Source organism: Trachinotus anak, unplaced genomic scaffold, assembly GCF_046630095.1.
Source record: "Trachinotus anak isolate AG129_WGS33_773 ecotype Australia unplaced genomic scaffold, CSIRO_AGI_Tana_v1 ptg000011l, whole genome shotgun sequence".
Classification (NCBI taxonomy): Eukaryota; Metazoa; Chordata; class Actinopteri; order Carangiformes; family Carangidae; genus Trachinotus; species Trachinotus anak.
In genome coordinates, this window is record NW_027273862.1 from 13,173,954 (window position 1) to 13,195,671 (window position 21,718).

Genomic DNA, 21,718 nt, shown 5'->3' on the forward strand with positions numbered 1-21,718 from the left:
TAAAAAAGTTGAATTGTGAAAGCACTTGTAACTAGAAAATAAATAAATAAAAAATTGAAAGCTGTTGTGGATCCTTACTCCCTCAAACGTGCTTTCTGATGATATAATAGATTTTATTAGAATGTAAATCACAGAGGCTGATGTGATATTTAGTGTTGGCATGTATATAAACTGAAACATACAGTGGTAAATGGAAAGGTACACAAAGGCAGCTTGAAAACTGTAAATGCTTTATTTAGTTACAATTTCATATAATTTTATTTTCCAGCGGTCCACTGCCCTAGCATCGACAGCATCTTGTCAGATCACATGACCTACCACCTGCTCTATGGTAGGTTGGGAGAGTTTGGGTCTATGGTGATGCTGGGATGCTCAACAGGGTATTATCTGGGTGCGGGGCATCGGACTCTTCGCTGCCTTGCCAACGGAACCTGGGAGGGATCAGATGACCCAGCGACATGCAAGAGTAAGTATTGAGACACACATGAACACCATCATGACTATCCTGTGTAAAAGAAATCAAATCAAAGATTTACTATCAAATAAGATAGTAAATCTCTTATGACATGATGTTCTGTACTCTTATTCACCTCCCTTGGCACTCAGGATGACATATAACTTCTTTTATGAGTCTACACAGTTATAGAGCCATATCTAGGATTTAACCACATACTGTATGTTCACCTTCTTGTATGTTAGTTACCTAAATCAACAACTTTGATGGATGGGGAACTATATAGACCAAGGAAAAAAAGACATGTTATACATTCACACATAGACACACCTGCATGAGCATCAAAACCATAAAGCTGCACTGCAGCTGCTGCCACATTCTGTATCCACTGCAGTACAAAACAGCTGAAAACGTCAAGGAAACTACTTCCTTTGACAGAGTTAGCTTCTTTTGTGGCAAGAAAGCATGTGCTTTTCAGCTGGTTTGAGTGGAATCAGGTCTTGTAGGTTTGATAGTAGGAAAGGGATAGCTTGAGAGGGAGCTACTTTTTCTGTGTGTGTGTGTGTGTGTGTGTGTGTGTTCATCCATTGCCCTTACTACTCTTTTAAAAACTAGTTACCAGGGGTGTATGTGTTTCCAAATGCCTTAGGATCTTAACTATTGCACACTGTCTTGGAACTGTGATAACTACTTTCAACAGAATGTGCTTCTTAAATGTGGGGTATATGTTGGCAACAGTGGAAGATTGGTTTTTCAAATAGAGTGTTACTCTGCAATGTGCCTCTGCTGCTTATTTTATAAAGTGAGGTAGTAAGAGAACATTGTGACTCAGGAAACTTTCCCATAGGCCACAGAATTTCTTAGTGTTGCATAATGTATGACATTCCAGTGAAAAAGTGAAATGTGTACAATTGAGAAGTTTAAAAATGTTTAAAAATGTTTAAAATTTGAAATCTATCTCACATTAGACCAGGGGTCGTCAAACTTTATTTTGCAACATTTTCAGTTTATTTTCATCATTTTTTCATGGTCCAATACTTGAGTTGACCTACCAAACAATGCAGGAGCACGGAGGGATTTGGAAATGTAACAGAAGTGTCTATTCTTTAAGCTGGTCAGTGGTTTAAAACCGGTGTCTCCAAGGATATTAAGGAAAAAGGATCTTATATCTTCTGACCTAAATCTAATTCAGACAGGTGTTATAATGGGGTAAATTCAGGTCTTGTAGTGTTTTATCCATCTTACCTAACATTATTAAGACTTGACAGCATAACCCACCTCATATTCAGACATAACACAGGACGTACAGCACCAGAAGCCCCACAGTGTTATATCATATCAAATTTCCAGTATGTTTCTGTAATGACATGATCTTATTATCATTATTGTATTATTTAGTCATCTCCTGTGGTGAGCTTCCTTCTCCACCCTTTGGGACCAAACTGGGGACGTTGACCACATTTGGAGCAACTGCAATCTTTATGTGTAACCATGGCTACACACTGGTGGGGTCACATGTCAGAGAGTGCGGCGCTAACGGGCTGTGGAGTGGTGCAGAGACCAGGTGTTTAGGTAAGGTCCGTTAACTGTGATAAGATTTGCATTGTGTTGTGGCCTGTCTTAGGACACTTAGGAATGAAAATTAACAATCTGATCAACAATGAAAGCTAATTTAACAGGTTTGAGGGTATTAATCATTGAAAACAAGAAACTACAACACATGTATTGGTAATGAAATGTAGTAAACTGTTATAGAGTAAATGAAAGGCTTGGAGGCAGCTTGCATTTAAGATCTCTCGTTTAACTTTTTGTATATTTTTATATCTCAGTTTACCATCCAATGTGATTAGTGGCTGGTATCAACTGCCAGCTCGTGGTATTTTCAATCTCATATAATATAGCACCCAATACATTTTACTGTGTAATGACAAATTAAAAGCTAGTGTGATGGAAACTTCATTTATCTGCTATAAGCAGATACTCTGTTCAACATGTGTACAGAGGGCTGCGTGTCAAGTATTTTTGTAAAGACTGATTTTTAATGGCAATGTGTGAATGCATATAGTTCATACATAGGTCTTATTAATAGATAGGGTTGCTGCAGGAGTCTAGGTAAGGTCTATGGAAATTAGACTAGAATAAGTAAGATAAACTGTGCACATGCCTCAGTAACTCAAATGATCTAGTACTGAGACATTTTATTACTTAATACATTAAGGGCTTGATTTAGACCTTCACTAAGCTCTGACCAGAGATGATTAATCCTGATTTTACATGCACACTCTACTCCAGTAATTCAGCCTTGGAGTTACATGCTAAATAAGAAATTTCATGCAGGACGCACATTTTATGTGATGAATGTGTAAATCAAGGCATTTCCACCTTCATGTTATTATTCTGAAATTTGGATATTAACAAGGGTGAGCAAATATAACCTAGACATTGATGTAAGAACACTTTAAAATTTAAAGTGACTAAACTACTATTTAAACACAGCTACAGATGTGTTTTTATGTGGTAAAATATCAAGTACCGCTACTGTATTTGTCGATTTACACCGTATATGCACAGGATTTGGTTTAGGATTTTTAAAAAACACACACACACAACACATCAGAACGTTGTTTATTCACGCTAATAAAATCTTCTGATTATCCTTCTACTTAAAGACACTAACTTTTATGCTGTGATTGTAATTAAGTTATATTAACACCTTTCTCATGAGGTGTTGTATTGTACCTCTTATTTTAGCCTAGATTATATTATTATTATTTTTATTATTTATTTTATAAGCATTGGGTTTATAAATAATAAAGTTTTCTAATAAATAGATTGTATGGTCAATTATTTTCACACAGGAACACTTCATTGAAGAAATGTGTCTCTATCAAGACAGCAAAACATCTGTTCCTCATAATTTTGTTAAGGCTAGAATTTGCAGTATTTCAGTGTGTAAAATGGCAGTTTTATACAATCCTCTGAGTGCTGTATTCAGGAGGCACAGATTTTTGCACAGTAAATCACAGGTTGCTTCAGAAGAAATCTCAAACATGTCTGCTGCTGTAAACAGTTTTGGTATCTGTGGTAAAAATGGGTGGGTCCTAAATGCTGTTCAAAATGGTAGAAATATCAGCATGAGTAATCTCTCATGAGTTCTGAAAAATAATACATTTTCTATGTCTGTTTTCACAGCATTAATCATCATTCGAGAAAGTGTATCAAATCATTAGGGAAAATAACTGTTTTAAATGTCAAATACATCAAAGGGGACGGTTCCTCAGTCATTGACTTCATGAGGCACAGGGACATGAAGGGAGGGATTGGCTGTGAGACGCGGGTGATTGGTCTCCTAATAGCTGAAATGGTATTGAATACAATTCAACGATTCTCCACACCCCAACATCTCAAGTTGTGTCCTGCAATTTACGTGCTCAGGTTTTAAGAAATCATGAAAGGATGTGGTAGTTCGAGGGCACTGAGAGAAGAGAAATTGTTAAAACGTGCTGATGTTAACAGACCATTAGCACATCTATAATTGCTGCATGGTTAGGAATGCAAGTCACAGAGATTTACTGTCTCTGAACACTGATTTGCAGATGCACTGATTGCATCACTCTCCCGCCATTTAGAAGTTTGAGTATAGAAACAGGTCCTGTATGTCATTTGGAAGTCTAACTAGTGGTAGCTGTTTTAAGGTCATAACTACAGGAACATTGAACCAACACCAATGACTTCAAAGCCCAAGAGAACAGAGTGAGTTTAAGTCGTTTTTCATTACAGTGCATTAATCTCTATCATTCTGTCTCTTCTAGCTGGTCACTGTGACTCTCCAGATCGTATTGTCAATGGCCACATTAGTGGAGATGGCTCTAGTTACCGAGACACAGTAGTGTACCAGTGCATGTTAGGATATCGCTTAATTGGCACATCAGTCAGAATCTGCCAGCAAGACCATCGGTGGTCTGGAACAACACCAGTCTGTGTCCGTAAGTACTTTGTGATACCAAAATCATTGTAGTTCATCTGCAGAGTATTTACTTCTCTTTTATGTATTGTGAAAGGATATAGTGAAAAAAATTCCCTAGTGTAGCAAACAAAGATCTCAAAACATTTTAGATTTTTCAGGGCTCAAATAGTTATTTCAGTGACTGTCTCTGCAGGCTTTATATGTTCCAGCAAAAAGCTGAAGATATTACAAAAATATCAAGTGTAAAAATACCAAAATGATGCACATAATACTTTTTACACACCTACAATTTCTCATCATACTTCTTTCTGCTCCTTCAGCGATCACTTGTGGTCACCCCGGCAACCCGGCCAACGGGCGGACCAATGGCAGCGAGTTCAACCTCAATGATGTTGTCAACTTCACGTGTAACAGAGGTTATATCCTCAGTGGAAATGCTCGTGCTCAGTGCAGACTCAACGGACAGTGGAGCAGCCCCCTACCTGTCTGCAAAGGTCACTAACACATATAGTTAAAGACTTATACCCATGTACTATACATCCTGGTAGATGCATTAGTTGAATAAGCTCTTCAGATTAGAGTACACACAGTAGGATAAGATGGTGTAGGTTTTTCTTCCATGTCACCTCTTGTATATGTTTAGAACAAGAAAAAGCAGTTGTGTACAATGCTTTGTCAAAGCAGTAATGCATCTTTCAGGTGCCCCATTGTTTTCACCTTCAATAATTACATTCTGGTAGTTCTACTGATGTTAAAATGTCATCACAATCAAATCGAATGATAGTTACTAAAAACATTAGATCCAACTAAACCCAGAATTTTAGATGGCTTTTATTGGCTCAATTTGCGTTTAGCTACAGTATGTCAACTAGAAAGATTTTGTGTGAATGTGCTGCCGGTAGACTGTTAAATTGTGAACTGAATAATTTTAGTATAAATACACACTTACCACTGAGCTGTATTCAGCTACAATCAGTGTGGTACATGTGTGTGCATGTCTATAAAAAGACAAATAGACAAATTGAAATGCGCGCTCACACACACACACACACAGCTGGGTACATGTTCAGAGACATGTTCTTCTCCTCTGCTCACCATGTGTGGTCGTTATACTACAAGACCTCTGGTAGTGTAACTGTTATGATATACTAAAACACAAATGCACAGGCTTTCAGCACAGTCATGAGAGCAGATCGATACGGTGTAGTTGCTCACATGGGTTTTCCATTGAGGGGATTCATCCTCGCTTGCTTGCTTTCTCCATCTCCCACACTTTTTCTGTGTGTCTCTCTCTCCCTCCCAGCAGCAGCTGTCAGTTATGAGACAGAAACTTTCTTTGTTCCCATAGGGTGCCAGACACACAGACACACACGCACACACACACATATCCATGTCCCCCATGGATTTGAAGTTGAGTGAATGTCAGTCTCCCCTGTGACATGTGGAAAATCAAACTCCACTCTTATTGGACTGGCATCCACCCAGAGAGCAGAGCAGTGTAGAAGGGACCAGAGGAGAGAGTAGAGAACAAAGAAGAACTCCAGAGAACAAAGCAGGGTATGACAAAAGAGCAGTTTAGAAAAAAGCAGGACAGAGCAACAAGGACGATCTGAATTTGCAACACTTGGATTTAGGGTTTAGTATTCTAAAAGTACTTAGCCTGTCCTCGCGGTTGTTCTGTAAAGTTCCATCATGGTGAGAGTCGGTTGATTCTGATTTGATTCTTTTCTTGATTCCCACGCGCTGCCTCTGATCTCACTCCAGATTCACTATATAGTGCACTGAATCTACTGTCTGCCATTTTATTTGGGTCCACAAATACTGAATGTTTATGTTCAATAAGGTGCCCAAAGAATTTGTAAATGTGTGTGTCCTTGACATGTGGCTACTTTCTGCTAACAATCCCACAGTTCAGTTCATCAGATTTTATGGAAGCAGTCATGCAACAATAAACCTGTCAATGATGACACAAAATGATGATGATTAATGTCCAAAATCTCAATTTACCGCTGTCTATAGAGTCATTTTCTGAGTGTCTATTAAATAGAAAGCAGCGAATGTGAGAATGACTCCAAACTCAGCTAATGTTATTAAAGCTGTTATGGTCATCCATGTCTCCTCTCCTCTCCTCCCCTCTTTTAAATACTGCAGTATTAACAGTAGTGTTTAGTTACTAATATTTTAGTAGACTCAGTTTTTCCTATCTATATGTGAACCATGTATGCCTAAAAAAGTGGAGAAACATTTCCATCATTACGAACAATTTTAATCCTGGAGGTTGAAACAATGTTTTTGCCTTTTTTCACAGTGGTAAACTGTTCAGACCCGGGCCATGTGGAGAACGGTGTGCGCCAGTCCGGCCTACGTTACCCAGAAGTCTTCAGCTATGGCGTAAGTGTTGCAATCCACTGTAAACGAGGCTTCTACCTGCTTGGCTCTGCACTCCTCACATGTCAGCACGATGGACGGTGGGACCGACCAATCCCTCGCTGCCAAGGTATGGATGGACAAATATGGGTATGTTGAAAATTACTTAATTTAAGAGGAACAATGGCAATACAGGTTTAGGAGACCGATGAGTGAGAAGAAGACAGAAAGAGCAATAAATTAAAGTTCATAGCCATTTAAGAAAACATTATTCCTATTGTGAATAGGTCACAACGTTTTGGAATTCTATTAAAAAAAAAGAGATGTCTACAAAGTTTGTCATGTTGAACACAAGTACTCATAGGCAGGTGGGTTTATAGTTACTTTTCTTTATATTTGTCAGGAAAAGCCATTTGAGGAATGAAATGGCTTGAAGAGCCACTGGGAGGAAGATGAGGAGTGAATGAGAAACTGAGAGAGTAAGAGAGGGTTCAAGAGAGAAAATGGGGGGGGGGTTGTGTATGAGAGCAAGAGTATGAAAGAAAGAGGCTTAAAGGTTTTAGTGTGTGTGTGTGTGTGTGTGTGTGTGTGTGTGTGTGTTTGTGTGTGTGTGTGTGTGTATATATAGAAAAAATAGGTGAGCATGTGTCTCTTAGGGCAACAGGCATTCTTGTCAGAGGGTTACCATGGCTGATAGAAACATAGAGATTAAGCTAGAGAGCAATAGGGAGAAGGAGGCTGATTTAGAAATGGAGAGAGGAACACAAAGAGGCGAACAGGACTGCAGAGCAAGGACACAGTAACAGAGAGGTAGAGATGAGGAATCAGACAGAGAAGGAGAGAGGGACAGACACTGCTGAGACGCTGGTGTCTGTGCATCAAGCATTACATTCAAGAAACAAGGTCTTATCGGAAAATTGGGGGGAGAGGGGTGGTGACTGTGGGGCAAGGAGAGTATGAAGTAATACAATTTGGGGGTAAGGGGAGATATCAGAGGACCAGTCATTCGGCAGAAATAGAAAATCAAGAGTAGTTTCATATATGTGTCCTCCAGAAACCTGTGCTCTGTAAAACTTTTTTTTTCGATACAGATGAGAGGGAGCGTGACTTTGTAAGTTTAACTATTTAATTTAATTTGAGATGAATTATTGGTTCTCTCTCTCTCAGGCAATTCAATTAAACCCAATAAAAATAAGCCTCACTGGCATGACTACATACTGCCATACAGAGTAAACAGGGCAGTATGGGGTCTGGTTAATCATGTTGTGTGTACAAGTTATATCGTGAAGGTGTCTACCTCATAACCACAAAGTCCTCAGATCAGTTCCAGCTAGGGACCTTTATTGCACGTCATACACCTCTCTACCAACATTTACTGTCTACCTCTACATCAAATTACAGTGAGGCAAAAACGCCTAGAAGGGGGTAAGCAAAGTAAACCTACTGTGTAATATCCAAGGTGATAACACATTTGTAAGTTAAATGTCTTTATTATTTTTTTTAAATCACAAAGAACTTTTTAGTTTGTTTTCCCTGCACATTGACCACAGTGATCTGATATCTGGTATGTAAATTAAAAATTGTATCTTTTCCATTTTATCTTTGATGTAGTTCACTGATCCCTCTTTCTTTCTCTATTTCCTGCTTGTGCACTTTGACACATACACACACACACTCACAAAAACAACAAACACTTATGTTAATCTCACCCACTCCCTTGCTGTCACCCTCTTCCTCTAGCTGTCTCCTGCAGTGACCCAGCTGCACCACCTAATGCAGTAGTATCTAGAATCTATAGTTGGATGCAATCCCACACACTCAAACACACACACACACTAACACCTCCTCTCTCTCTCTTTAAATCTGTCACTCTCTGTAGCTATTTCCTGTGGAGACCCCGGTGTACCCCCTAATGCAGTAGTATCTGGAACCCACAGCTGGACGTATGGTTCAGTGCTGCAGTACTCCTGTCTGCCTGGAGGGGTACTGGTGGGCAACACTACTCGCCACTGTCAGGAGGATGGCACGTGGAGTGGAGCGCCACCATACTGCACTGGTAACAGCACACCGCTCAATGAAACAGCGTGGCTAGTGGTGGTAGTGGTTTCAGATGGTAGAATAGCAGAGCTTGGATATTTAGTCAGTTACAACGTCAGGCATTTACTTACATGCTGACTGTTTCTAAATAACCCAGCAATCACAGCAAATCACACTGAAATCAAGAGCATCTAGACTGAGACTGCCAACAGGGAAATCTATATAATAAATATTACAATATATGCTGTTTAACTGATTAAGATTTTTACAACAAAACAGATACACACATAGCACACGTCTCCAAACCAGTGGTGATGTAGGTAGCAGAGGCCACATAAAAAAATACAAATAAAAACTACTAAGTTACAAAACATCAACTCAATTAACTATAAAAAAGAATAAAACAACAAAAAGCTAAATACTGAATGACTGTAATATAATAAAAACACTCACTGCTAAACATAAAAACTATGACCTCAGAATGAAACCTGTTTATTAAGTGAGCAAAGGATAAATCTGGTTCATCTGTCAAAAAAAGCATCATCCAGTCTGTTGTGGTGAGTTTTTTCTTTTGAGAATGAAGATGTCTTGAGTGTGGTGTTGCTTCAGCATAACATACTGCATAATGACACCTGCAGTCTATGCTGTGCTAAATGACATAACAGATACTGACAGGAGCTGGCAGTGAAATATGATTGACATTTTTCAGCAGACTAGTGCCTTTATAATTTCCACTTCAGAAATTCATAGAAATTCTGGACTCACATTTCATTACATTACATTACATTTACTCATTTGGCAGATGCTTTTATCCAAAGTGACGTACAAGTGAGGGACAACACTAAAGCTTCAGTGCTTTGAAAGTTTTTTCACTCTTTAGATCCGTGGGTATAGTGTATTATACGCAAGTAATGACAGTACCAGACTGTCAACCAGGCCACTACATAGGTGAAGGCTATTCTCTACAGTGGCACAATTTGAAAAAATGGCACTGAGGTATAAATCTTGCCACATGTGAGCATGTGTTCTAGGACTAGACTTTTCCAGACACAAAACATGATCGTATGATTTATTAAATTAACAATTTAAAATCAGTTAACCCATTTTACGAATCTGTAGCAAGGATTTCAACATTTTTCAACTTTTCTTCAAAAAGCATTATACAAAACATCTAGTAATCTGCGGGTGCACTGTATAAAACAAAAAAATCATCATTTGACAATCCTGCTTTTGCCAGTGATCATGAGAAAGTAATGTGTCATTATTATCAAAGCAAGATTGCAAATACTGAGAAACAGAGATAATTATGTTTTACCAGTCTAAACTGGGTGCCTGCTGCACTGTATATAACCCCTCTTGAGCTGCATGTGTAAAAAACAAGTGTGTAAGTGGTGCTCTACAGTAGGCTTACGCAGATCCCACAACACTACAACTGATCATTTCCAAACCCAGCATCAACTGTCTCTACAGCTGAAATGCAATTAGCTTACTCTGCTGGCCTCAAAACAGAGCGCTCAGCAGGGCAGAATCCATCTTGCAGCTGAAGACCTCATTGAGATGCAAGACGCTGCATTTGGAGCTGTACCCTGTTAAACTCACAAATCCCTACCGATAGAACTTAAGCTGCTAAAATTGTGACACGCTCAGTGCTTTTAATGCTAGAACAATTTGGCATAGCCTAAATGCAAAGTACAGTTTTACAAAGTGTGCGTGTCTGGGTATGTGCCTGCATGTGTGTGTCACTGGATATGAAAGACTGAGTACGCAAAACATTAGTGCATTTTCTGAAATATAGGTTATGAGATGACTAAAATCACAAATGCATTTTAGTGGATGGTGTTGACCTGAAGCATGAATGCACACATGTGTTTTTAGCATAGTAGCTCCAGTGCGAGGCAACCGCCTCATCCTGTGTTTCACAATTTAGTTACATAAAATCACTAAAACCTATTAGGAGGGTAATGGACATCAGTTGAATGCAGCTGAGTGTATTTAGCTTCGCAATGCATGCGGTTACATGTGTCTCTCTGTTTGTGTCTCATCAGTTCAGGACTTTGTGGGTGGCCTTGATTGCCTCAGTGGTGTGTATGTGTCTGTCTGTTGGTGTGTGTCCGGTACATTAACTTTATGTCTCTTTTCACTATAGGTGTAAGTCCAGGAATTTGTGGGGACCCAGGAATCCCTCCCCATGGTGCCCGTCTGGGAGGGCAAGAATTTAAAACCAAGAGCCTGTTGCGTTTCAGCTGTGAAGCGGGATATAGTCTGATTGGCTCAGCTGAAAGGACCTGCCTTCACAATGGCACCTGGAGCGGCACACAGCCTGTCTGTCAAGGTGGGGTGGCAACAACTATTTACATGACTCCTGTGGCTATGTTAAAATTTGTTTCTATTGAAAGATGGGACAACGGTGATTAGTAAGCTATGCTGCAATTGATACTTTATTTTTTATGGACATCATTGTTAATTCCATCATATCACTTGGTTATGTAGTATTGAGTATCAAAGCAGTGAAATTCTCTTAGAGTCAAAATAGATATTCATCAGCTGTTACACACTATTTTCTTTTCATTTGAACCCTCTATTGATCCTATTATATAGAAAAGGTTGCTACTTACTTTATACAAGGGACATGGCTGTGACTACATATTCGCACAGGGTTCCCCGTGTCCTGGAAAATCTGAGAAACAGTTTACAAGTTTTCCAGTCATGGAAAACGAATGGAAAATGAGAGAAAAAGTAAAAAGGTCCTGGAGAATATTCTATTGTCTTGGAAAGTTATTTGAAAATTCTCCTGTTTTCATGCAAAATTATGTTCAGGATCATGTTGACTTTCACATGGTAAACCTGTTTGTTTGGCAATGCTGTGAACATACCCTGAGGTCACATAACATACATGCAGGTTGGATGATTTACAACTGAAGTGTCCGAAACTACATAAGTCACTGTTGGCTGCTAACTGTTGTAGTTTTTATTAAGTTGATATCTTAATGTATTCTTCGCAACTTGTTTTAAACAGTTTAATTATGGGTTTATTATGTTTGGTTTAGTTGCTAAGTTGACATGCTTGCTAGCTTGTTTTGCCTGCAGCTAAAGGTTTAAGGTTTCTGACTCAACGCTAAGAGCAAAGGTTTTTTATGTGTGTTGGGCATTATTCAGAGCTGAAGAATAATAAATGGCACTACAATGAATGGGTGACAAACTGCTATGACTCACTTGCTAATGGCACTTTTTGCTTTGCTAGCGACTTTGTTAGTGACACTTCAAGTCCAGTGTTGCTTCAGGTACAAGAGACCATAATATGATATGGAATGTTGAACTTTTATAGTGGTGGCTCACAGTGGGTGGAATTAACCTCATTAAAGACTTCACTTCCTATTACTAATAAAGTGTGATAAACTTGATATGTCCCAGTGGCAGTAAATAATCTTAGCAAATTCAACTTTGAATCATACATTTACCAATGTAAAGTTCAGTCTAGATTTGTTAGTAGGGAAAGAGTGTTATTGGTGTTCAGTGCAGGCTATATAGTTATTGGTATTCAGGCAGCAGTGGTTAATGTAATTCATAAGAAAAAAAGTGAGTCAGGTAATAAATTAATACCAAAAACTTAGAAGCCGAGTCCCCATTAAATGCTGAGGCGTTTTTACTGGTCTGGTGTGGCTGCACATTTTGTCAAATAAACACAGGTCTTAATTAAACACCTGGTTCTTTGGATGTACTGTCGCGAGAGTGAACAATGTTCACATTCAAAAACCATGGCGGCAAAGTTAAAAAGGTACAATGTGAAATTTAAACTGTCAGGTATCAAATTTGCTCATACAAATAAAGGTTTAAATAACTATGGTAACCTTTGGCTTTCATTGTTTCCAATATAGGCTACTGGTATTTTGACATGGGCCTCTCGCTGTCTCACTCTCTCTCTAGCTCTCTCGCTCTCTCTCTCTCTCTCTGTTCATGGGGTTGGTCTAAATGCACTGTCTCTCAGAACTAGATCAAATGAACGATTCCTAATATGTTATTTGATAGCCTGGTAATATTTATACGAGTAATATTCAAACTGGTTTAATTAATCAAGTTGATGGTATCTCCTATCTTTGCTGTGCATGAGTTTTGTGCAAAAGAATTAAAGGCCTGTCCCATGTAGACGCCTGTGCAATTATAAGCCAGTTGAATTCAGTGACTGAAGCAAATAACAGCCTGGGCTATTAATTGAAGTTTTAAGGTAATAATAATGATATATTTTTTTTAAGTTTTGTAATTTATTCATATATCAATTTATAGTTATATACAGTACTATACTGTGTAGTCCAGTATTGACTGCATTTATTTTATATCAGACTTCCACAGAAAGAAACATATTGGTGTTTGACATGATACTTGTCTGTCCTATGAGCTAGATCATCACTGAAAATGTCCTGAAAAGGTCTAGGAAAATGATTTCTATTCTGATTTCTCGCATAATCACTGCAGTCATTTCATACAATTGCCACACAACATGAAAATACAATTTATCGTACCTTTTCCGTAAGTGGTGATTTGCTATGCAGACTGGCCAGCAACTAACCTGACATTCAACAGATAAAAATTAAAGTTTATATAATGTAAAAGGCTGACAGAAATAGCAGTTTGTCAAAAAAAAAAAAAAAAATATGTGGTGATTCAAGTTTGTGGTTGTTTGTTTACATCTGTATGGCCCTGATACAAAGGACTGAAGTGTATTACTCCTGACTGACTGAGCTCGATCTTCCACTCTGGTAATCAAGTGTGTCCTATACAGAAGCAGTTTTCAAAGACACTCTTTAAACCCATGGGAGTTTAGGGGAAATTAAAGTGGGTCCCCAAAGTGTGTGAGACATGCTGGAGTCCTAAGCTGCTGCCTGTGTTACCCTGTCTATTAACAACCATGTGAGGTGGGCTGAATAAAACACCGCATACATTAACTCCATTGTACCCTGATGCAGATTCTAGATTGAGTTAGATAGACTGTTCTAGCAGTCATTTCAGTAGATATTGGAAGGAAGAATGAGTCATACAGTTTCAGTGTAATTTATAAGTTATTATGTGGCTGTGACCTGAACACCACCACCATACTAAATATAGAACACTGAAAAGCATAAAGGCCAAGCTGACTTAAATAAGAAAGATAAGCAGCAGATTCAGTCATATAATTGTAAATATATTTGGCTGGAAAATCTCAGCTGTAGTTTGAAGTGTTTCTTACCGAAGAGCCATATATTTTGCTCAGTATTTTTATATTAAGATAATTGCTACTTAAAATGTGTTTATTTTTTTTTAATCTCTCAAATCTGTTAATATAAATACATAATGTGATTTTCATTCATTCCAGCAATCAATATTTTCTGATATATATCTATGTTTTATTTTGGAATAAAACTCTAACAGATGCAACCTCTCCCAGTACAACAACACAGGACTCTGAACTGAAATGATATCAAGCAGTTGACCAACTTTGTGGACAATGTGTGGTTGTGACTGTCTGACCGCTAAGCAATGAATTTTACTTTTATTGAGTCGTGGTATGTCTACATGTACTGAATCACCAACATCAAAATCTAGCCCTATAGTCTTACAGACACCCAAACAGGCACAGACACACACATCAGAGGTGTGTGTCTGTTTGTGTGTGTACCTGTGTCAGTGTTTGTGTAAGACTAATTATTTATGTCTGTCCACGGTTGTTTTTCATTAAGCTAATAGTGGTTAAAAGCTGATTCAGAAAGGATGAGACATCTATCACTGGGACACAAACACAAAGAAATACATACACACATCCAGACAAATGCACACACAAATACAGACTGCTCACACCACATGTACTTGAAACACACACAGACACAAACAGTAAACTGCTGTAGACACACATGCATAGCTTTGCATGATGTGCATGTCCGCCTACACAACCTGTCACACACACACACACACACATACACACACACACTCTCTCTTGGACGGAGCTTTTAAGGGCTCTAACTAATGAATCCTGTCAATAGGTGTTTGATTGTTAAAGACCGGCAGCTGTCATGATCTTATTAGTCAAACGTGCTGTGGTTAGTTGCTAATTCCTGTTGGTTCTGCTAATGTGCTGCGCCAGCAAAACTAAGATCGATGGATCACTACTTTAGAGCCTTAGACAATCTCCTTCTGCATTCTTTTGTCCTCTCTGACAGTTTTGTCTGACAGACCAGCAGTGGTTCAAAAACAAAGGGATGGATGAAAGTCCTAGGCTTTGATGGTTTATACTGTGAGAACAATGCATTGTATAGCCTTTAGTGTGGAGCCTGTTGAAGCAACTGTAAAGATGAACATGAGTGTGTCTTCATGCATGTTGCAATGTCACACCTACAGCTATTCTCATTTATAAATATGTATTCTCTGTGCTCTTATTGCTAAGACTTGCTTTCCCCCAAGGTAACCATGGAAGGACATTGTCTACAAGTACTGACTAATAATTAGCTTTGCAACCCTGCTGCATGACCAGTGCTTCTTTTAACTGTTATTTGTTTTTTTCCACAGCTGTTGGACGTCTTACTATGATGATATCATGCAACACACTGTCTCATACATATCTGCAGACATCCGGTCTCAATTTTTAACAAGAGGCAGAGCCTTGGAGCATTTTAAGGCTTGGTGCTTTGCTCAGTGGCACTTATAATGGGTGCTATAGATATATTACCAGTCTCCTGCCAGCCTCTAGCACATAAGTGGAATGCCATACATCTGCCATTCAGTGCTGGGAATCAATCCAACAACCTTTAGTTATTAATCAGTCTCACTACCTCAAGGACATATTTTATGTTATTTCCAGCTGACTCCACTGATAATCTCATTATTGCAGCCTACAGCTTATCAGCCTTGAGTGACAGCAACACAGTATTGCTCACACTGATATTATCAGTATGATTAATCACTGCTGTTTAATATTTCCTCAATTGTCAGCTGTATCCTGTGGTAATCCTGGCACCCCAGCACACGGCAGAATAGTGTTTAGTGATGGCATCACCTTCGGCAGCTCAGTGGCTTATTCCTGCTGGGAAGGCTTCAAAACATCAGGCCTGACCACCAGACACTGCACGACAAATGGGACATGGACAGGTCAACCCCCAGACTGCACAGGTGGGACAGGTTTAATGGTATTGATTCATTACTGTTGTTTTTATCAGTGGTAACAGCATGGGTGTAGTCATTTGCTGAGATTGAAGTAACTTTATTAGCTATTAAACTGAAGATATTTCTTCAAGTAACATCAGTGTTTGTACATGTATAGGAATGTTTTTTGGATAGAGGATACAAGAGTAACATAAATTGTGCATGGACTAGGCCAGCCTGCTGCTGTACAGATGCAAAACTGTGGAGGGTGTAGTTTAAGCTAGACAGACAGAGGTTTGGGGGGAAAGAGAAAAAGAAGGTGGGAGGTAGATGAAATGAAGCAGAGATGTGCTTCAGGGTAGTTAAGAAAAGCAGACGGTGAGAAAGTCGAGTAGGAGGGTGAGGTTAAGGAGCAGAGAGAAGTAAAAACATAGTTTTTCAGACTATTTTAGAAATCACAGTAAGGTGTAGTAAAAAAAAAAGGATTAGAAGTCCAAAAACGTTACTTCCCTGGTGCACTACTACACTACTGCAGGCTTGCTGGAACAACAACATCAACATACACTGCACCTACTGTATTTGCGACTTAAACATAACTTCTATAAAATTTCTCCCACCTCCTTTAGTGATCAGTTGTGGAGACCCTGGGCCAGTAGCCAACGGGATCTATCTTGGAAGTGAGTTCACCTTCAACCACACGGTTACCTACCGCTGTAACCCTGGTCACTTGATGGAACCAGCTGGACCTGGACGCAGCGTTCTATGTTGCACTAAAGATGGAACCTGGAACCAAACCAAACCCAGCTGTAAAGGTGAGAAGAATTAACACCAATAGTACCTGCCTCCAAAGTAAAACAGGACAAGAACAGCAACTTTTGAATTTATCTAAAAACTGAATCTGCATTGAGGGATCTGCAGCACAGTCAGCCAGTAGTAGTTTTTTTGAGTTCAATTCCAGTTATTATATTTAAGGGAAATTTAAAAATATATATGTATGTATATGTATAAATATACAACACTTAAACAACACTAACGGCAAAAATTATGATAGATTTTTAACAGTGACAGTCCCAGAAAAATGAAATTAAACAATACAAAAAAATAAACAATATAGAACTTAAAACTGTAGAAGTGCAGCCTATAAAACTTGAACTGTACTGAACTATATACTATAGAAAATTAATTTAAGTGGTGTGGTGTGGGCAAGCATGTATTATGAAGATTAGCATCCCATCACCAATCAGTAATTCATCTTTATATATAAATTCATACTTAATTTACTGATACTTTCTTGTTTTTGTCTATGAGATGCAAGTGAAGTATTATTGATCGGGAGCAACTAAACCCAAATAGCAAGGATATCAAGATTTAGTTAAAGTCTACACTGCAGTTAAATACCATATAGAACATGACTTGAAGTGGAAAACATGTGAAGTCTCAATGTAACAAAAATATAACAACAAGGTACTTAACAATAAAGAATAACAATGGTAATTAGTGTTACAGAGCTGTGCAATTGCACCAAAAAGTCTGACAAAATCAAGTGACACTTTAACTAAGAACAACAGTATGCCAAAGCAAGATGGCATAATAAAATAACAGATTGTGACTTTAACAGCGTATTAGAAAGAGGCCAAGGGATGATAAACCATTTCTCTTTACAATAACAGAGTGTTAAAATGGGGTTTATTTCCTGAAACCCCTCTGTTTTTCACAAACACAAAGGGGAAAATAAAAAAGAATGCATTAAAATAAAATGAGCTGGAGTTTTATAACAGCCCATATTTAGAGTTTAGACTATGATACTCAACAACAGTAAAAGGGAATGTTTCCTGAGATCCTCCCCGCCACTTCTTCCCACAAACAGAAAATCTCCGGCTGGCTCCTGCAGTTGCAGAGGCTTTGAACTGAGATGAAAAAACGGAGAAAACAGGGGCAGAGAGGCTACTGAGAGGGAACCAGAGAGAGATGCAGACAGAGAGAAAACAGAGAAGTAAAAGATACTGTAGGTGATAGAAAATGAGACTGGGGCAGGAAATTGAAAAGTGAGAAATAGAGAGGAAAAGAAAGAATGGGAAAAAGAGAGTGAGATACAAGTATGAAAAAGGTGCAAGTCCTTTATTTTTTTTCTGGTTTTCTGATCCTTTCCTGTCCTTTATTCTCTGGCTTCTTTTGCTTCTCACTTTTCTCCTGCTCTCTAGGTTCTATTGTTCATGTCTTTTTGTTCATCTCCTCTGTTTTCATCCCCTCTGTTTTCATCCACTTCAAACAGTCCAGAAGTCTCCATTTGATCCTGTTTTGGAACAACAGCTCCCTCACACACAGACACACATGCACACGGAAACATATTGAATGAAGGAGTTGTAAGACATGAAAGTGTAGCTTGACAGGTAAAATGAATCAAGTGAGATGTAGAAAGACGGAGAGATTGAGCAAGCAAAGCAGTGAGGAGGAGGGATAATGGAAGGAGTCAGAGAGAGAAAGACTGAGGGAGTTAAAGGAGGAGAGAGGAGGAGGAAGAGCAGATTGGATGAATAGATGTTGTGGAAGAAAACATTAGAGAAGTACAAAAACACAAAAAGACTCAGAGTAATGCAGAGATTAAGGCAGAAAATAGGAGGTAGAAAAAGAGACAGTCAAGTGTGTGAATGAAAAAGGAAAAAGAGAGAATGTGATGAGCTATCAGTGGGGCTAGAAGAAGAGAGTGACGGAGAAGCGAGTGAGAGAGAGGAAACAAGTGATGGGAGAAACAGAGAGGCAAATCAATACCTGCCCCCAAACCTGTAAACACACAGTGAGAAAAGGGATTAAGCCCATGAAATGTGTTGGCTGGGTGAATTGTGCAAAGAGACATATGCCTTAAAGACGAAGGAGGCAGGGAGAGGCAGTAATGGTGTGAGAAAGAGACTACGAGAGCAAAGAAAGAGAATAAAAGAGAACTGGAGCTGGGACAGAAGGAAGGGGAAAAAAGTGCAGGAAGAAAGAGAAGAAGGGCTGGAGGGAGAGATAGAAAAAGAAGTGGGAAGACAGAAAGCAGGCAGGGGACCAAAGTGTAAGAAAGAACAGAATGTGGAGACATGAGAGGAAAGAGGAAAGGGTGGAGAAAGGGAAAAGGAGTCAATGATGGCAGTGACAGAGAGAAGAGAGGAGGTGGGGAAGCAAGCATGGATGAGTTACTCCTCCAGAATCATGTGAAGCAAAACCAGTGTATTCACAACAAGGGAGAGACACAAATGGAAAATATAAGAGTTCAGAAACCTTCAATTACAGACACAAGTGTTCTTTGGGCATCAGAGACCGGCAGAAATATTGGTCTGAAATATGAACTGCTGAAGTCAATAAGAAGGTTTTGCTCTATTTCGAGACAACTGGCGTTTGATGCTTAACAACAAAGCTATTTTACTGGGAAGAAAACACTTGTTCATTTATTAATTTGATGGCAAGCCACCAGCTATTCTTCCTGGAGTCACACAACAAAAAATGATGAATGACATGCTTCAAGACACTAGGATTTGACAATGACTTGTGTGTAGGTGTGAAGGTTTTTTTTGTTTTTTTTTTAATGGGACTAACAAGAAGCAGAACACATGGAGCAGAGAGGCACTTTTTTCGAGTCTGGTAGGATCTCTTTGGGGAGATGAAAGGCCTCTTCAGGACAGTTTGCTGTGAGCTCCCACAGTTGCTGAGAAACTACAACGTTACAAACAAAAGATTTTTTTGTTTATTGTGTTGTTTAAAACTATTTTTTGTTAATTGCACTTTGATTCTGCATCCTAAAGGCTTGCCATAATAAAACAGAGACACAGAAATAGACTGAGAAAAACCCAAAAGGAAATTGGAGAAAAGATTGACAGAGAAAAAAACTAAATCAAGTGTTGAAGGGATTGAAACAATATTTGTCATATTACTGCATTCTGTCCTTAAATTTATTAGTTCCTTTCCTTGCTCATTTCAGCATGTCCTTATTGCTGCATCTACTGTATATACAGCATGTAATTGTTTGTGTGTGCACATCTGTTTGTGTATCTGAGTCTGTCTGCCACACTCTCTCTCTCTCTCTCTCTCTCTCTCTCTGTCTCTGTCTCTCTCTCTCTGTGTGTGTGTGTGTATGGTTGTGTGCACTGTATATCATCATAGAAGAGTGAATGGAGCATGAAACCATCTGTCTCCTGGTTAGATGAGAATTACACTGACTTTATTAGATGTTTGAAACCATGCAGATGGTTATCATTAACTTAGGGAGTTAGGCACACACACAATCATGCACGGGCCCACACAGATGTTTATCAGAGTGTTATGAAGTTATATGCATAGACATCCAAGCACATACAACATACTTGCATGCATGAACGCACACGCAGATGGATGCAGACACATGCACAAAATTGGGCATCTTAACATCTTTAAAAGATGCTGTCAGCCCATTGTGCCTCTAACATGTGTTTTTAATGCAAACTAATGAATATGATCTGTTGGACCGTTTGATATCAGCATGGGTTATGTGCAGTAGCAATTATGAAATCCAGTTTCAAAGTAGCTGTAGGTTTGTGTGACTCATTAATGTTACATAAATAGCAATCCCACGTATTAAGTCTCAGTATAAATGTCTTTCTTCTTGAAATCCCAATGTAGGGCAGCATTTTATAAAAAAGGTTGATGGAAAAGTTGTCTTGTGAAGAAAATTGCATATTTGAAGGAAAACAGTATGGCAGATAACTCCCAGTGGGAGCAGAAATGACTGTCGGCTGCTTTTGCTGGTCTTTGTTTTCACTTGATGTCATACCTTCCATCTGTAGCCATTGTGTCATATATGTTGACTCTAAATATGGAAGTGTCTGGCCTTGGGCAAATATTGCAGTGTAGATTTTTTAAAAAGTCTCCCAGGCTTTTCTTCAAAAAGGTGTTATTTCAGTTGTGGGTTCACATCCTCCACATCTTTGGGCTGCTTTTCCACCAGGGACAGGTCTTAACTGCTGTTTTGTCTTTGTGAGTACTTATTGTGCTACTTGGTGCTGATTTATTTGTTGTTACTGAAGATAAAATTCCTAAATAGGTGTTAGCAAAAGATCAAATTAAGTATAAATAACCCTTATAACCTTATGTCATCTTGTCCAAAACATCTTTGAATCATCCTGTTCATTTATGTAATGTTCTTACTGTAATCTTACTGCGTGGACAGGACAGGAGAACCTAATCTGTGTGTGTGTGTGTGTGTGTGTGTGTGTGTGTGTGTGTGTGTGTTCCAGTGATCCAGTGTGGACCGCCTCCTCAAGTACTTCATGGGAAAGTGGAAGGGACGGACCATTCATGGGGATCGAGTGTTAGCTACAGTTGTTTCCATGGTTACCAGTTGTCCACTCCTGCTGTGTTAACCTGTGAGGGAAATGGGACATGGACAGGAGACATACCACAGTGTCTGCGTGAGTTAGCTGTCTCACTGCATATTCTGTAAAGTGCTGTTTAACTTTAACTGATGCAAATCGCTGTTGTCCTAATTTTAACAGTTGAAACCAAGCGGCAGTGCTAACTGTAAGTGCTGTGTTTCTCTAGCTGTCCTGTGTGGCGATCCTGGCTCTCCTGGAGGAGGATTTAGAGAGGGAAACATCTTTTCATACCGGTCAGTGGTTAAGTATAAGTAATATATTTTTGAAAAATCTGTGCTGTGTTAAAATATTATTTTTATAGGTAGTATTGTTTGCAGCATGCAAATCTGACAGTTATAGTGTTTCCCCTATATTCATATGCTTCTGATAACCTGTCACTACTGCATTATGCTCCTTTATTGA

General features: G+C 38.9%; 1 protein-coding gene across 1 annotated transcript in view; it reads left to right on the forward strand.

Moving 5' to 3' along the window:
* Positions 1-21,718, forward strand: part of LOC139627768 (CUB and sushi domain-containing protein 1-like) — a 400,363-nt gene that overhangs the window by 355,099 nt on the left and 23,546 nt on the right. Inside the window, exons 54-64 of the mRNA XM_071488859.1 lie at positions 269-466; positions 1,853-2,026; positions 4,267-4,440; positions 4,742-4,915; positions 6,730-6,918; positions 8,668-8,844; positions 10,972-11,157; positions 15,783-15,959; positions 16,559-16,744; positions 21,179-21,352; positions 21,483-21,549. Of these exons, the coding sequence (XP_071344960.1) occupies positions 269-466; positions 1,853-2,026; positions 4,267-4,440; positions 4,742-4,915; positions 6,730-6,918; positions 8,668-8,844; positions 10,972-11,157; positions 15,783-15,959; positions 16,559-16,744; positions 21,179-21,352; positions 21,483-21,549 (1,876 nt within the window). The remainder of the gene's footprint in view (positions 1-268; positions 467-1,852; positions 2,027-4,266; positions 4,441-4,741; positions 4,916-6,729; positions 6,919-8,667; positions 8,845-10,971; positions 11,158-15,782; positions 15,960-16,558; positions 16,745-21,178; positions 21,353-21,482; positions 21,550-21,718) is intronic.